At 51.3% G+C, this 13499-nt stretch overlaps 1 protein-coding gene across 1 annotated transcript; it reads right to left on the bottom strand.

Annotated features, from left to right (window-relative positions):
* Window positions 1-973: 973 nt before the first annotated feature.
* Window positions 974-12597, bottom strand: AP5Z1 (adaptor related protein complex 5 subunit zeta 1). The gene is given in 17 exon segments (XM_067306360.1): window positions 974-1377; window positions 1705-1919; window positions 2085-2217; window positions 2692-2789; window positions 3195-3306; window positions 3554-3703; window positions 4556-4698; window positions 5440-5618; window positions 5893-6055; window positions 6135-6172; window positions 6567-6707; window positions 7156-7324; window positions 7819-7929; window positions 8875-9036; window positions 11201-11387; window positions 11747-11884; window positions 12521-12597. Coding segments are annotated over 17 exon segments (2451 nt in total). The 5' UTR covers window positions 12562-12597; the 3' UTR covers window positions 974-1106.
* Window positions 12598-13499: the final 902 nt, after the last annotated feature.

Below are 13499 nucleotides of genomic sequence, written 5' to 3'. Positions count from 1 at the left end.
ACTTTGAGTCAAGTGGGTATGTTGGCCCAGTCATCCTCCATGGCGTCAGCAGTGGCCCTCCTGAGCTCTGGAGAGCTGGAAATAGGCTGCCTAGAGTCCCTGGGCAACTGCATGCTCTCCTTATTACCCTCTGCCCAGGAGCCAGGGCTTGGGAGAGGCTTGGTTTGCACTAGCTGCACACGGCCTAGTTCCAGCGGTACCAAAGCAGCCACAGTCCAGGCTCGCTCTGCTTCCCACCGAGTCTGACCCCCTGGAAATGGGAGACAGCCCTAGAGCTGTATGTTGCTCATACAGGTCAGGTATTTAAGCCAACTGTAAATAAACCCTGCTATTTACTAGTGTGCATGAGGGCTTGCTTCTCCTGGGAGGAGCAGTGGGACATACTTCCCCAATTTGTTAATACTGTACAGCTTGAATGTGTATAAACTTCTAGTGCAGACAGAACACAGCATGACACCTGTTTGACATGGGGCTGATGTACGTTAAGAAATGCTCTCGGTGTCAACAATAAACTGGATCAATAAATCTCTCTAGCCTCGTGTCTGGTGGATGTATCTTGGGTCTCGACATGTTCATTGTGTTGGTAGGCCAAAAAGCTAGTGAAGGCTCACAGCAAACTTAATGGAGTCACTTCTGCCATCTCCACCTCACACAGGCCTTTGCTTGGCCCATCTGCTACAAAGAGAGGGAAGAGAAGAAGCACATGTATAGCCCTGGTGTAGCAAGGGAAAAGGGAGAGGGAGAAACAAATCGGAGAAGAGGAAAGTAGAGAAAGAACATCTCCCAAGGGACAAGGTTTGATGGCAGGGTATTGATCCAGGCACTTACTCTCCTGTCACATTCACATAAACCCACTGAGATTTTCAATCTGTAGTGGCCAAGGAGCGCTAAGACAAGCGTGGGCAGTAGACAAGCAACAGGCGCTAGGAAAGAGAAGTACAACAGGCTCAAGCCAGAACAGATGCCTCAGCTCTTCTTATTCCTGTTTCCCATTTTATTTACAATTATTTGTTCCTCATTTCCAGTTCAGAGCAGGGCCTCAGCCTCGAATGTCAGCAGCAGATTAGTTATAACAGAGGCCGGAGCCTCTCAGAAACCCTGTTCTCTCACCCTGGCATGAAGCCAGCACCCCCTTCTAAGAGCCGGCTGACTATCCTCAGGGCAAAAGGGAGGGATTCATTCGTATCTCTCTGAAACTGTGTACTGGCCACGTCCGCAGGTGGCGTGAACACAAACTGAGCCACACTTGGCATTTTCAGCAGGTTCATGAGCTCAGTCGCCCGGATGAGGATCTCCTCACGGTCCTCCTCACAGTACACAGAGGTGACAGCAGGGCTCTGCACGAACATCCTCATCTTGGATAGGAACAAGGATACTCTGCAGGAGAGAAGGACAGAGTCTTCAGCAGGCAGGACCTTTACACCCAGCAAGGTCACTACTCAAGCCTGTGTTCTCCAAAAGACTTTGTTGCAGGTGAACACCAGATGCTAACTACCCCCTCCTCCTCGCACACAGAGTATTAGTCACCATACAAACCCCACTTCCCCAAACTGTGCTCCTCCACAGCTTGCTTCCTCAGTCCTGTTTCAGTTTCAGGTTCCACCAGTTGCTAAGTCTGATCATTTAACAGTGGCAAACATTTGTGTTTGAACACATCAGATTTGTATGTCCCAGCCCTGTGCCCTTCCTGCCATCCCTCCTCACCTGGGGATCAAGTCCTGGCTGCGAGATGCCAACTTGGTCAATGTGGTCATGAGGACAGTGATGACGCGGGGCGCGTAGTTGGGGATACTGGCCAGTGGTCGGAGCTGGGTGATTTCGAACAACATGGCTTCCAGAGCCTCAAAGAACCGGTTGATCTGCTCCACGGTGCAGCGCTTGTCGTAGGACACAGACATGTACTCTCCAATAGCCCAGACCTAAAACCAAGGCAGATGTGCTCAGGGCAAGCCAAAGCAAAGGGGACTGAATCTTTTTTAGGGAATCGCAAATCGGATTAGCTAACACACAGGAAAGGGAAGGTGACCAGCAGAGCGCATCACAGCTGGAGCGTCCTGGGGCAGAAGTAGGCAGGCCTCACTTACCATGTGGGTGTAGAGGGCTTCCTTGTTCCGGATGTTGCCGACGGATCCCAAGAACTCCAGAAGCTCCTTGGACAGTTCCACGATGAGCGCAGGGTGCAACTTGCAGAGGGTCAGCAGTTGCGAACTCAGCACCCTAAAGGAGAGAGGTGGTGAACACTTAGACCATGGCCAAACCAAGGAGCTGCTAGCAGCATCTGGCCATAGGCACATAGGATTGACAGCTACCCTAAGGCACATCCCAAAAATGGTCTCCAGAGCAACACAACTTACAGCTTTTCAAGCTGTTTCCCTTGCAGTGTCATCCCCCTTGATATCTCCACAAGAGAGAGGAGCTCAGAACCTTTCATTAGTGAGTCCCATCCCCAAGGCCAGTTGGACCTTTCTCTTCCCTGGGAAGGAGGCTGTGAGCCACCCCATCACAGCTCAGGCTGTACACTCAGTGAGTCTACGGCAGGGGTGAAGGTGCAGTTCCCACTTTGCATCCTCCAAAGACAGGCGATAGCAGGAACTTGGTCACAACTGAAAAGGCTCCTGGGCTGTCCTGGGAAGTCAGGCTGTAGCCAGTGGAGGGGCTGGAAGCTCGGCTGTGCCTCCGGTCCGGTCTCACCTGTACACATCATCTTTAAATGCTGGGGTCTCATAGAGCTGGTCACTCCTCTGCAGCACCAACAGCACCAGCTGGTTTATCAGCAGCTTATCTGCAAACTGAGACACAGCCCTTGCTTCAGTGTCATCCAGCAGCCAAAAACCAAACTATCCAGCCAGAGAGGACGAGGCTGGCACAGAAACAGCTTGATCTAGCAGGAAGGGAACAGTGTACAAAGCAGGCATGAGGCACTCGTTTTGCTCCTTCCTGCCTGCTTTACAGCTGGCTGAGAGAAAGCATGAACACTGATGCTACACCACAGAGCTTTTCAGCTTCTCTGGATGAAGGAGCTGGCTCAGCCTATGTTCATGCCAGCACTAGATCATCCCACCCTCCCCTCACTCACCCCTCTGTCAAGGTTGCAGGGTCTTAACACTTTTCCATCCATGACTGCTATCCAGGTAACAAGAGACTCCCCCCCTGCCCAGCATGTCCAGGAGCCAAACTGCCTCAAGAGTGCCTACCTCTGTCACCACGCTGAAGAAGAGCTCCAGTAAGACAGGGACGGTGTCTGCACACTGCACGACCCTCGGGCTGCTGGCCAGGGATCCCAGCAGCTGCCGAAGTGGAATCAGCCTGTGGGCAACAGATAAGCTACTGTTGAAGCAGGCTTGATCCCAGCTACTTTCCAGGTTCCCCTTCCATATTTCCCCGCAAGACTTTCAAGCACTTGGCAAAGAAAACACAGGAAAGTCAAGCCCACCGCACCCCAGCTGATCCCAGCTAAGAGCAGCTACACCCTTCTCACAAATCCCAGTGCTGCCTCCCAGATCTGGATGGCTCAACCAAACCCTTGCAGCAGCCTCCTACGGCTGCCTCCTACCTCTCCGGGGAGTCTTCGGGGGAAGCCTCGACGCGGAGAAGGTACTGGAACATGCTCTTGTAGAGAGGATGGCGAAAGGCCTCCAGACAGGTAGCTGGCTTCACAGCTGGGTCACAGGAAGCCTTCTCGGAGGCAGGGAGAGAGGTCGACCTAGCAGAAGGCACACAAGATGTGCTGCAGTGGGAAAATGGGCTAGACCTTAGCTCGGATCCTGGATAATGATGACTACCCTGCCATTGAAACAGGGACAGCAAGTCAGCCCAGTCCAGGCCTCCTGGAAGCCAGAAGACCAGGATAGCAGGAATGCAGAGTATAAGCCCCCAGACCAACCTCAGCCTCCAGGCTCAGGCAGTAGTTCCAGAATTGCTTCTGTATCCCTCCTGGGAAAGCAGAAAATGCTGCTCTGTATCCTCCAGAGCCCACCGACTTCCTGCCTCCAGGGTGAAATCCCCTTTCTAAGCACTCCAGAAAGTGGTGCTAATGTCAGAGAAGACAAGGAAGGGCAGGGGTACAACTGAGTCATTCCCAGTCCTATGCCATCTCCCTGGGGACTCTGCCTGTCCCTCATGACCTTAAGAGGGAACTTATGTTTGCCTCCAGGAGCACAAAGCCAGCAAAGAGGGATAAAAGCAGGGAGGGCAGACCAGCAAAACCCACGCCTTAATGTCATGGCAGTGGCTGATGGCAGACACCCAAGGGGAACAGCACATTGTGATAGTTTGGAGCTGGATAAAGGGAGGGGGATGACAACATCCTGAGCCCCAAAGACAACTCAGCACTGAAGTGTGAGAGCTGGTTACCTTCTCTCCCTGTGCATAGCACATGACTATGAAAACTGGGCTGACATATGCGCAGCTTTGTTTTAACCTGGCTGTAGCAGATGCCTCTCGCTCCACAATAGCAGCAGCCAGAGGGCAGTTGAGGCTCAGAGCAGTGGGTACTAGGCTACAGCCAATGTCAAGACCCTGATTAGCAAGCAAGAGGAGGGGAAGGCAGCCTTACCTCAGCTGGATGTCCAGAGCTGCTGTTAAACAGGGCAGGTCGAGTAGCAAATGGAAGATCTCAATGGCTGTGCCTGCATCCAGCAGAAATGGGAGAAGGTCCACGAACTCAGAGATAAGGGATGGGCTGTTCCATGCCAGGAGCTGCAGGGAACAAGCACCAACTGCTGCACTAACCTGCCACTCTGCCCTGTGGCCCAGATGATTCTCCCATTGTGACCAAAGGGGATGGGGAAGGGAAAGTCATTTGCAAAAAGCAAGAACAGAGACGGCTGAGGGTTCAGTCAAGAGCTGGGAGGCTGCTGGTAGCTCATCAGAGGTACCTGGCAGCTGGTTCAGTGGTTGGCAAGCTGCAACTTATGGAAGTTTTCCAAAAACTAAGTGCTGGCTCCTAACTGTGCTGACTGACTTAGCGTGAGGGGGCCTTCCTTGGCCATCCCCCAACAGGAGGCCACCACAAGCTCCTTTGTAACCATTTATATGAGGGTTGATCTCAAGACTTGTCTGGAGGACTTACAGGTAAATTAAGCTCTCATGGCCTCTAAATGCTGGTGCCCAAGCTCAGTGCACTCCACAGGAAGGAAATATGTTTGTCAGGAACAATCCGGGATCTTGTCTGTGCCAAAAGCCAGACCTTCCCCTCTACTACAGCCTGCTCCTTTTCTAGCTGCTAAAACGCTGTACTTCCCACCCCACTGACACTAACCCAGACTCCCCTCTACTAATCACACCCAGAATCACCTTTCCTCCTCAGACTCACTCTTGCTTTTATCACAGTCCTCCTTCTCCTCTCTAGCACTGCCACAGAGGAACAGGAAGGACTCTGAACTGCACCAAAAGGCACACACACAAGGCTCTCCTCTGTGCTGCTCCAACAAGGAGTACCTTGAAGAGATTTGGGAAGCTCTGTCTGAATATGCTGGAGGTGTCAGTGAAGAGCTGGCTATTGTCTTTGCAGAACTGGATGAACTCGAAGGCCAGTGACGGGTTGTGGAAGAGCTGAGCTGGGATCTCAGTGAACAAGTGTTTGTAGATTGCATCAGAGTCCACAGCTGCCATCTCACCTGGGAGGACAGAGCACACTCCTGAGCACAGCCCTCCCAGCAGCCCTGCCAGCACAGGCTCCAATGGCTGCGTAAAGCCCAAGTCTCGTGTTTGTTATTCCAGAGAGCACAAGGCAGCACAGCTCCAACATCTCCAGGAGTGGGATCACCCACCCTGGAGTAAAACCAAGGCTGAATTACCAGGTCTGGCAGCCAGCAAGTCCCCAGGACAAAAGGTTGTGCTGAGAGCATGCAAGACTGACCATGGAGAAGGGAGTGAGCGCTGCTGACTTACTGTGGTTCAGGAAGAACTGGGCAATGGGCAGCAGTGCCCTGGCATAAGCGACGTCCCCACTGATTCTGTCATGCAGGATCTTCAGGGAGGAGAGCGTGCGGTACACATAGGAGGAGTCCTGTTTGCAGATGATGTCCAGGATCGTCACCGCCTCGATGAGACACTGCAGGGGAGCAGCGAGACAGGTCAGAGTAGGGGAAGACCCATCTTCCAAAGCTCCGGCCCTTCCGCTGTGTACTTACAGCTTTCTGCAGTTCCCCATCAGCTTTCTTCAGGGCCCCTGGAGAGAAAGAAGTCAAAGTTAAACTTCGGGTCTGAACAGGTGCCCAAACTGAAAGGCTAATGTACAAGCCCAGATTTCAGGACAGATTTCAGGAAATAATGATCCCAGTTCCAGGCTCTGGACTAATGAGAGCCAAGAGACAGAGGATATGGAAGACACTCCCTGCAAATCAAGGGCAGGAGGCAGAACATGGGCATTGCCTCCAAATCTCTCCCAACACCCCAGCTCAAGGCTGGTCAATGACTTGCACCAGCAGCCGAAGCTGGTCCCATGCCTAGACCCTAACTTTAAACTCTAGGGAGTGAGATCCCAGTCCACAGAGGCAGCAAAAAGAAGCATTTTCAAGAATACGCCCAAGGAGGCTCCAAGGATGGTTCATGGCAAGACTCACGCCGGTTGCTCTGCTCAATAAGCCTCTGGCAGTATTCAAAGGCTTTCTCCCGCAGACGTTCCTTTGGGGGAAGCAGGTGACTAGATGTGGATGTAGTTGAGACCATGGACATGACAGAGCCATCCATTTCTGATCTGTCATCTACAAAGTAAAGGTCACCAGGTATCAGCCACACTATGGGCAGTATAAGCCCCACAGATGCCCAGTAACAGAGAGGGAGCTGTCTGTTATCAGGTGCACTGTGAGGTAAAGGAGCCTGTGGAAGAAGGGAGCGTTATGGTAACACTAGGGAGATGCTGCCTCCCACCACCCAGGACTGTTTTCCCAGGGACCCACGGGGGTTTTGCCTGAAATCCTGGGAACCATTGCATGAGTAACTCCTTGTGGAAGGATCAGTCAGGAGGTTCTGTGATATTCCTTCCCAAATTTTTCCTGCTCTTAGTCCAAGAGCCCTGAATTGCAACCCACAGTTATCACTTGCCCAGACCCTGCCACTTGCAGGGTTTCTGGTGAAGCACCCAAATCAGCTCAGAACACACACTTCTCTCGCGGTGCAATCCACACCGGTCCACAGACTTTCAGTTCGCACCTGAATTAGGGGTACTCATCCCCTCGCCCCCGTAGCACAGCAGCCACTTTCTCAGCATGGAGAAGGCTTGCATGTTGAGCCATTGGTCCTCTGTGTAGTGCTGACCCAGTGAGAGCACTGTGAAGAAGTCTGTGGCAATGGCACCGTCCACTTCTGTGACAGGGCCAGGCTGCGAGAAAAGATGCACTAGGTCAGATTCCCAGGGAGAGGCTAAGCAAGACTCCACCTACCACGTGGAGACAAGCAGCCCTTGTTTATATGTACCCTGGGGCCTGCAGAGGGGCAGTTCTCCAGAGAGAGAAACTGCTCAATTTTAGATTCATTTTCTCCAGCAGAAGCACCCCAAACATTTCCCCTCTGTCTGACAAAAACCCCATTTGCAATATCCTTAGTCCAAGGTACATGATCACCAGAAGACACTCCTTCACACCTGCTCCATAGACCAAAGTTCTGGCCCCACAGCACTTCCTAAATTTCGGAGCTATAATTTCCCCCTACTTTGATTTCCTATGTGTCTTGACCACTTCCCCCAGACAAGGCAACAAAGAGCAGCAGCACTTCTAAGCCACCATTTCCCAGTTGTTGTTGAATTGGGAACACAAAATAGCAGGGAATTGACTAGCAAATGCCCATGTGGGATGACCACAGCAAGTCAGCACTCACCTGTCTCGCTCTGGGGTTGGAGAAGAAGCCTCCAGAGGGCTGAGGGACTCCCTGCTGAATGCTCGCATACCTCAGCCAGTCGACCATCTTTTTACTGACCACATTGGTCTGCTCTATACAGGGAAAGTCACAAGGTCATTGCTAGAGCAGGCATAGAAGCGGCCTCCGCAGCACACCCTTGCTGCTTTTCGACTGCTGTGCTTTTCCTCTGGTCTAGATCTCTCTGATCTGGCACTCAGCCAAGAAATGGGTACCCACCATGTGGACGCCCTTTCCTCCTCACACTATTTCAGAGTCTAGGATCACCCACCCATCTCAGAGCTCTGTGCCCTTCTCTCACTCTTAGCCAGTGAGTTAGTTTCATTGCTGTCAGAAAAATTCAGGAAGCGAACACTAAAACCAGGGACTTCTGGTACTAGATCAGTCTGGAGATACTTGTTCCTTTGTCATGCCTCTAACCGCAGCTGCTACAAGGGGGAAGGTGCTAGAATACTGTCAAATATATTCACGCAGTAGCTGGCTTCAGCTCTGCAGACAAAAGCATAAATCCCTCACAGAGAACACACAGAAGCCGAGGCAGGTAATCCTGCCTATTCAGTCAACCCATATGCCCCAGCCCAGTGTCTTCCCCAAAGTTTCTCCTACTTCCTGCACAACGTATGCAAACCCCACAGGAAACTCCTAGAAACAAACTCAGTCACAACACATCTCCTCACCCTTTTATGCCCGCGGTCTCTCCTGAAGTTTATTCACCAGGACATATCACTCACTACTACCTTACTGTCCTGCCTCTCTTCTGAACTCTCCATTCCCTAGTTATTTTTGCTGGTCTCTTGAACAGCTACACAGACACAACACTTTTTATTTCTCACCACCTGGCCTGAAGCTCTTCAGGATAGCTACAGATTCATACTCCCACTGTATCTGGAGACCTCAGCTAGGGTATGTGTCACTTTGATATAAATCTGTACAGAATAGGGACTCTGTCTGTCTCCCAAGAGGGGCTACAGCACCCAAGGGCCCGGTACAATTTTAGAATGGTGGAATATACTTCACCCAAGAAGTCTACTTTCCTTCAGTGAGAGATACTGGCGAAAGACTGATGACATTTGACAGGACAGGAAGAAGGTGCCGAGAACTCTGACCCTCTGGCAGTCTCCCTTCGAGAAGTTTTACAATACGCTGCCCCACAGCAGACACTTCAGCCTTCTTATCGCCCTAAAAAACAAAGCAGAGGTAAAGCTAAGCAGGCAATTTTCTACCAGGGCTAGAGACCAATACCCTACAAACTCTTCCCCCAGGTAGCAACGCCAGTATCAAGTGTAAAGAGAACTCACAATACAGGCTATTTTACAGAGCTCTTCTGTAATGTGAATTCATAGCTCCCAGCAGGGAGGAATACTTCGATGAAGCAACAGCTTTGTGGACAACTATCACCTAAAGTGGAAATTAACAGCTGCAATAGATATCTTCAAATTAAATGCTACTTTGATCCATCAATTCTAGAGCAGTGAGTACTAGCACTAACTACTCCCCATGTGGTCAATTTGCTAGCTCAATTGTTAAAATAGAAATTTACGATCATAAAGCAGATCATTGTAGTATGTTCTAGGACTCCCTGGTTACTCTGTATCCTCAGAAGGAGGAAAACAAAGCAGCTTCCCCTTTTGGAAGCTGTTATAGCTGCACTTTTGAGATGCTGTCAAACCATTCTGTCCAAGTTGACTGTTACAGACTACAGGTGGACCAGCCTTTCAAGAGGCTTTTTTTCCCCATGAATGCCACCATGCCAACAAAAAATGAACCTTCTCTGTGCGCTCAGGGTTTTTGACAGCTGGTTGCTGAAGGTAGTGAACAAAAACCAATCTCTAACACTCCCCATCTAATAGTCAGATTTGTATCTGATCACTAGAAACAATTAAGAAGTTTCAGGTGAGCTTCCAGTGAGGAAATTTCATGTTGCAAACTCATCCACGACTGGGGCTACTTTCTGTGCTTCTCCCTTCAACAGATGTGGACAGACTGACCAAAACAACACGCAAACCAGGGAGTTTAAAGTCTGGGGACCTCTACAGTGAAGGAAAATAAAAAGGACAACCCCTCTCCTGCAGATACATCACTACAGCCCACTGCAAATGATAGGGCTACCTCTTATGTGTTGCTAACACATCTCTTGCTACTCAGAGCAAAACCTGACTGAACTCCAATCAACAGCAAGTTTCCAGTTCCTAATGCAACACCAGAGGCTGTGATTTCTGGAAAGCCCAAAATTTTATACAAAGAACAGCCTTGCAAAGCCAAGGGGATGGGGGGCAGCAGGCAGGCAAAGAGGAGGATTTCTAGCCAAAGCAGTAGCAAATGAGAATGAGCAGAAGACCTTTTTAAAGGCTCTGCTAAAGCTCGCCTGCTTTCCTGACTAGGGCTGCTGCTTGTCGCATCACTTCTAGCCATGTGTTAGAGAAGTGATACTGAAATAGTTAAAATATACTAACTTTATTAACATCAAAAATTTATGAAAACCTCTTCATGGTTCTACTTTTAATCTAACAAAAACTAATATGCATGCCATCTTTTTACATTTTAGAATTACAAAACTGTCTGAGAGAGTTGCTTTGTAAGGTAACACCCAAGTAACACAGTGCATCTGGTCCATTTTCTATGTTTTCATTCACTCTAGCTAAAAAAGACTCAGAGGGGTGATGAGAAATGTAGGAGGCATTTCTGATCACACTGAAACTCAGAATGAGAAGTTTCAGAGCAGTTCACAAAAAATATTTTTATCTTTAATAGGCATGATAATAGCATATAAAAGAAGAAGGGGGGAAAAAAATGTTTCTAGCATATTTCTTAGAGGGCAGCCCAGGCATGCAGCACTAAAAACAGGAACATCCTGATGGTTTCTTCTCTGTGACTAATCCAGATCTTTGAAACAACATCCACATTTATAGCCCCATACATGTCATAAGTTTTAAGTGTAATATTCTATATTTGACTGTGAAAGCCAGTACCATAAAAAAAAAAGTAGCAGTAGTAAATTCATTTTCAAATCTTTTCCTTACAGGTACAAGCAGCCTTGACTCGAAGTCTTTAACAGTAGCTACCATCAAAATGCTCGTTTGCACTTCCAGTTACAAGCCTACTGCTCCTATGCCCTCATGACCTACACAGTACAATTTTAAGCAATCTGTTATCAAACACCGAACACAAAAAAGTTGCCATCTGAGTTTACACAAAGCAGAATTATTAGGTTCCTTACACGAACGTGGAAATACTCCTGGAGACCTTCAATTGACTTTCACCCTCCTTAAGCTCAGCAGACAGGAAAAATCAGGAAGCAAATCTGCATTATGAGGGAAGATTTCTGATATGACGGGTTATTTACCTGAGCCAAAAGGATGGAGGATATTAGACTCAGGAGCTTTGTATCTTGAACCTCATCACAGGAGAGGATCAGCTCATTGCAAGGCGACATCTCTCTCAGGATGGCAGCGCATAACACCTGAACCTGCTCAGGACACTTGGGCAAACACAGCACCGTCTGCAGCAGTTCCACAAACTTGCCATCTAGCCTGCAAGAACCATGGGAAAGCATCACTGCCAGGCAAGGAAAAATGCAAACATTTATTTCCTCCATATTCTTGGTCTTGGGATGATTTCTTTGTGACTCCAACTAACTTACTTATTATCTTCGCTTCTGATTTTTTTTCTGCAGTACAACTTAAGAGTGCTGCAAAAGGAGACAGTATTCTCTTTGCAGTAGAAAGAAAGGCAAACGGGATTTTTACCCGTACATCTAGCTCAGTGTTTTCAAAACAGAGGGTTTCTTTAAAGCACCAAGCTTTTTTTTTATTATTATTTTTAATTATTATTCTTTTGTCAGGAAGGCAAGGTTTCGCCCCGAGGCTGCCGTCGCGGGGGGGACACTCACGTGCGGGGGTACTTGGTGGCGGCGACGACGAGGTGCAGGCGCTGCAGGCAGTCCACGGCCTCGGGGCCCACGTCGCGGCCCTGCAGCAGCCCGGCCACGCGCGACACGAACCGGCCCAGCTCCTCCTCCGGGATCTCCCTGGCGGGCCGGGGTGGGCCGTGGGGCCGGGCCGGGACCCCCCCCGTACCTCAGCCTGCTTCCCCGGTACCTCAGACCCCCCGGTACCTCAGATCCCTCCCGGTTCCTCCCCTCCCCCCCCGCCCCGACCGGTCCCTCAGGCCCCTCCAGCCCCGGTAGCTCAGCTCTCCCCTCCCGGTCCCTCAGACCCCTCCCGGTATCTCACCCCCCCCCCCTCCCGGCACCTCAGACCCCTCCCAGTTCCCCCGGTCCTCCCCTCCCCCCGGTATCTCAGCTCTCCCCCCCCCACCTCAGACCCCCCCCCCCCTCCCGGTCCCTGAGCCCCCTCCCAGTTCCCCCGCTTCCCCTCCGGTACCTCAGACCTCTCCCGGTCCCCCCCAGTCCCCCCGTTCCCCCCCGTCCCTCAGCTCTCCCCCCCCGCTACCTCAGACTCCCCCCCGGTCCCTGAGTCCCCTCCCGGTTCCCCCCCCTCCCCCGGTATCTCACCCCCCCCCCACCGCCGGGTACCTCAGACCTCTCCTGGTCCCCCCAGTCCTTCCGTCCCCCCCCCGGTCCCTCAACTCTCCCCCCCCGCCACTTCAGACTCCCCCCCCGGTCCCTGAGCCCCCTCCCGATTCCCCCGTTCCCCCCCGGTACCTCGCCTGCTTGAGGAAGCTCTCGGCCGCCGCCGTGAACATCCCGTCCCGCTGCTCCGCCGCCTCGGTGCGCCGGCAAAGCGGCCCCCCGGAGGAGGGCGGTCCGCACCGGGCCGGCTCCGGAGGGACGCGGCTGCCGCCGCACGAAGGTTCCGCCCGCCGCGCCGGCCCGGGGGAGGGGGCAGAGCTGCAGCACCGCCCGCCCTCGCCCCCCGCGGTGGGATCTTCCCCCTCCCCAGCCTCACTGCCCCCAAAAGGGGCGCTGGGGTGAGTATGGCCCTGTTTGAAAAAGAGGCTTTCTGAAAAGGGCAAGCAAGGGCCTTAAAAAAAAAACAAAAAACAAAAGCTGCTCAGCAGGTGGTCTGCGTAGCTTCCCAAAGGTTAAAAAGGCACTAACGTTTCCCCAATAAAACCCACCTCTCCTCCTCACTGCTAGTAAGGCAGCAGCCTTTCCTGCAGCGCTTTGCATCTGCCCCCGGGAAGGGAGGACATGGTGTCGCGCAGCGTGGCCCTTGGCCCCGCGGTGCCGTTCTGCCCTCGGCTGCTCGCTGGCCTGAGAGCGCGCGTGGACAGCGGGCCGCGGCCACCAAGGCACCGGCAATTCAAACAGATGCCAAAGAAGGGCTTTACAAAGACTTTAAATCGAACCTTCTTTAGGTGACAAGAGAAGGAAAATGTTAACTATTTAACCTGGGTAGATGAAGAAACATTTTCTGCCCTCAGCTATTTAAAGGAAACAATTACTATACATTACAGGAAGATATATTGAAGTGGTTTAACCTGCAAAATAACATGATGTTGCACGTCACGATAAAATGAAAGCTGGAGCTAGAGCTTGCAGCATGGTTTATGGTCCCAGGGGAAGCATCACGGATCTCAAACACACGTGAACGTATGTTTATTTCTGCTGTGGGTTCACAGTTTTCCAAATAACTGCCAAGCCTCAGGGCCAGACCTGGGGATCAAAAGGAGGGTGTCTG

This window comes from Apteryx mantelli, chromosome 16 (genome assembly GCF_036417845.1).
Source record: "Apteryx mantelli isolate bAptMan1 chromosome 16, bAptMan1.hap1, whole genome shotgun sequence".
In the NCBI taxonomy this organism is placed as follows: Eukaryota; Metazoa; Chordata; class Aves; order Apterygiformes; family Apterygidae; genus Apteryx; species Apteryx mantelli.
This window is presented reverse-complemented; position numbering and strand designations above follow the sequence as displayed.